Below are 4,101 nucleotides of genomic sequence, written 5' to 3' on the forward strand. Positions count from 1 at the left end.
TTGAACAACTGCAGATCTTGATTTTGATGTTGAGAATGAGAGTATGATTGATTGACGAATTCAATGGTAGTGAAACACACTGTTTCATGGATCACACAGTGAGAGATCAGAATTGACAATACCACTGTGAGAAGTGAAATAAAGCCTTTAATGGAGTTGAACATGTCCATATCTTGGATATGAAGAACACTAATGTTCTAAAGAGTAAAAGTGAATCCAAAAATGCACCACTGCTCCCTTGAAGACCACAACTGGTGCATTACTGAGATCAACTAAAGTACTTCAAATTATCCGATTAGTTTTCCATACCAACAAAGAAACAAAAAAAATAGATTGAGATAAGAAAGATAATTTTGAAACTAAAATGAGATAAAACTACTAATAATGATTGAATGCTAGCAAACTAATAACATAAACATTCGCAAACAGATTGTAATAGGCTTAAAAACGCATATTAAGCATGAAGATTCAAAGAAATATCAAAGAAAAGATGAAAGTTTCTTCACCGATTTTTCCAAATGATCGACTTAAATTCGCCCAACCCTCAGAGTCTTGAGAACCGGATGTACTGAAAGAATTGTTGTTATTCAGATGAAACAAAGACAGCTACATATAGCTTTACAAGAACTAGAAAATAGGAAAGTAAAACAAACACGACTACTGGTGGCATCTAACTGAAAAGACTGAGTAAACAAAACTACTTCCCTGAACACCAGGATTATTCATCACCTCGATCTATGCTTAACTGTTTGACTGAATACTGCAACACAGAGCTCAAGGGTGAATATAGTTTTAGCCATGAGCAGCTATGGCACAAACCAGGCCTGGGTATTCATGAGCGTCAATAAAATTGTTTGGCCCGCTAGATGGTTAAGTTTCTTGATTTGGAAGAATAATTGTAAACTTACTTTAACAGTTTAACTTCGAACTCTGAACTTAGTTTGAAGTTTGAACCCTCCTTTTCAGTTGTTTTTAGAAGGTTGTGAGAAAATATTGATCAGTGACTGGATCAGATTACAGGGAAATTTAACAATGTCGAAGCTTTAGCGTATAATCAACAAGCAGTTGTTAAACACCATTCTGTCTTCTTCTGATTCTCTTCAGTCATCGCCAGTAAAGTTGTTCGGTATAACAAAAGCCCCATTAAAAATCCCAAATTTTCTAGCCCCAGTTCTCAATTTCTCCAGAAACCTAACTCCCAAACAGAATTTCTTGTTTTCTCATACCAGAGTTATTAATTTAAGCTTCAATTCTAACCCTCGTAATTTTTGCTCTAGTTCTCCCCCTCACATGGAAAGTGTAGTTAATCAAAAATCCCTTCATCAAAGGAGGTCACTGACAGCACACTGAGCAGAGAAAAAGACCATTTTTGGGTATCAATTCCAGTCAGTGCTTATTACAAGTTCAACAGGTTTGGGGTTTATTTAAATTTTTATAATTTTGCGGTTATCCCCAATCCCTAATTGCTTTCGCTTATTTATTTGAGTGGTTTACAGGATTGATTTAAAAGGATTAATGGCTGAGAATCAAGACAATTTGATCCCACATACTTCTGGAGAGATCAATTATGCTGTTCTCAAATTCGGCAATGGGAGCTCTCAAACTCCTTCTCGAGTGAGTTTAATTCATTATTCTCATCTTGTAGTTTTTACCATGCAGGATTATTTGCTTAAAGTAAAAGAACAGTTCAGTTCAGCACATCTACATATACTCCATTATAAACATGCTCGTCTCATGATCAATTTTGTTGCAATGTGGCTCTTTAACTACTGACAACGAACCCAAACAATGCCAGCTTACTTGTTTAAGTGCAAGGGTTTCATTATACTAAGTTTAATTGTTATTTCAGGATTCAGAGGCTAATTTAAGTGGGAGTAGTCACTCTTACATGGTGGTTTTCCCGTATGGATCCACTGTAGTGTTTAATATGCTTGACGGCGAAGTTGATGGGCATCTGAAGATTGTCGAAAGACATGCCTCAGGGTTAGCGGAAACGGGCAAGGATGGGGCGTCTTTCCAGAATTACCACATTAGTAAGATACAATTAAGTTCCAAGTCCAACTAACTTCAAATTCTACTATGTAAAACTTTTGCCTTCTAGCACTGGCATACAGAGGAACCCTCGTCCAATAATTGGTTAAAAGGATGTGATTACTCTCAAGCATCAGTTGGAAAAACTATGAAACCTTTTTTTTTTGTTATCGGCATGAAACTGTTGATCAAATAGTCCTATGTTTGTTCTTTTAATTTGCTGATGTAAGGTGTGGAACTTTCATACTCTTAGAATGTAGGCGTAGAAAGTGAAGCCAATGGTTGCAAATGCATATAAACTGGTGTGCTTTCGTCACCTAACTGTTTGGAGTTAAAATTTGATGCATGAATTAGAAGGTGGAACTATGGTTTATCCACACATTCAAATGTCTACATCCTTTTCATTATATTTTCATCAAGATTTTGATGAACCTTGTTCTTTTAGGCTTGTATCCTTTGCCAACGTGTCCTTTAAATATCGGTTCAATAAAAATTCATTTGCTTTAGTTGCTCCTTCTCCATTGTTATTTATTGGAAACCTGATGTTTCACTATTTTAAAACTGTAGAATATGAAGTGAGAGAAAAATCGAGTTTGCCCATGTGGATGCAAGGTGGTCGAGGTTATGTCATGTTGCAGCATTTGGATATGGAGGGGATTCGTGCTATTAGTAGTGTTCTTGGTCAAAGTATAGCTCTCGATTACTACTTTCGCAAGGTACTTATTTAAATTTGCAAATGCCTTTTCTTTTCCTTTGATCAGGATATATTGTTTTATCACCCGGTTTGGGTTTCAGGTTGATGGAGTAATTGCAGCATTTGCAGAATTACCTCGCGGAAGGAGGACACTTAGGTCTCGTATAATGCGGAAAAAAAGAATGTATCAACTAGTTGGGAGAGCAAATTCTACTCTTGTTGAACTTGTTGTTAAGCTTGGGCTTTTTGAGAGGTATATTGATATTTCAACTCCCAGTATTGATAAACCTTTACCTGGTACTACTGTTGGGATTGAAATCGTTCCATATATTAAACAATCTCTAGTATTGTACCAGTCATATTATAGCAATAACCAAATATCAATGTGACATCACATATTTATTCATCGCTTTGGGCTCGTAACTCTGTTTCCAAATCCTTGACGCACGAATAGGGTCAGACACTTGGTGGTTGTACCAAGAGATTTGGGGTTCAGTCCCACCTGCGCTGATTTGTGCGAAGGAGGTTTTTCTTTATTCTTTGTGTAGCTACCTGGGTTGTAGATAGCAGATCTTTCCTTGTAAAAGTCCTTTTATTTTTCTATGAAAAATAAGTTGAGTAATTATTGCTGAGGTTTTTTGGTTTTCGACATTTTCAGATCAGAAATTGCTTCTATGGAAGATGGCAACTACTCCCGGATGTTGGAGTATCTAAAGGATCAATTTGAATTGAATCAAAAAATTGTAGGCATTGATTTTTACTTGAGGTTGATGGAGGTATGACCTTTCTCTTACTGCAGTATCACGTAGAAATCTTTTCATAGCTACTTGCCCCTTCCTATTATAGCCGGACATAAAATGTGTTTAATTTTCTTCTTGCAGAGGTTTACAGAATTTGTAGGAGCTGACATGATGTGGAGGTATATTCTTGCAGCTCATGGTTTAATTGTTATATGTGCAGGCATGGTGTATTGCTTTTCGCCACTTATTACCTCATTGTACAGTTTAGCAGACGTTATTATGACAAAAACAAATACGGTGAAAGTCACCTATTAAACTTACTTAAGATTGTCACCATATCATTGTGTGTTTTAGTGAACCAAATAAGATTGCTTTACACTATTTATTTTACATAGAGGATGCACTTCCTCTACCTGTACATGGATAACAACTTAATGTTTCTATTACCAGCCTTGTATATTCCAAAACGTAAGAAATTTCAATCTTTGAGAAATAAATTTACAGACTCGTAGAGATTTTCTGGCGGAGACCCTCACTGGAGACTGGACCCGTCTCCTGACAAGTGAAAAAAATTAGATTAACCATCAAAACAAACCAGGCCCACTCCAGACATCCACTGACTTCAAATTTTTCAGG

At 36.4% G+C, this 4,101-nt stretch overlaps 1 protein-coding gene across 1 annotated transcript; it reads left to right on the top strand.

Moving 5' to 3' along the window:
* Positions 1-936: 936 nt before the first annotated feature.
* Positions 937-3,855, top strand: LOC113338996. The gene is made up of 7 exons (XM_026584395.1): positions 937-1,411; positions 1,497-1,614; positions 1,850-2,033; positions 2,599-2,747; positions 2,827-2,978; positions 3,384-3,501; positions 3,607-3,855. Exons 2-7 carry the CDS (start codon positions 1,516-1,518, stop codon positions 3,778-3,780), a joined length of 876 nt encoding a protein of 291 aa, XP_026440180.1. The 5' UTR covers positions 937-1,411; positions 1,497-1,515; the 3' UTR covers positions 3,781-3,855.
* The last annotated feature ends 246 nt before the right edge of the window (positions 3,856-4,101 follow it).

The sequence above is a fragment of the Papaver somniferum genome, unplaced genomic scaffold (assembly GCF_003573695.1).
Source record: "Papaver somniferum cultivar HN1 unplaced genomic scaffold, ASM357369v1 unplaced-scaffold_19, whole genome shotgun sequence".
NCBI lineage: Eukaryota > Viridiplantae > Streptophyta > Magnoliopsida > Ranunculales > Papaveraceae > Papaver > Papaver somniferum.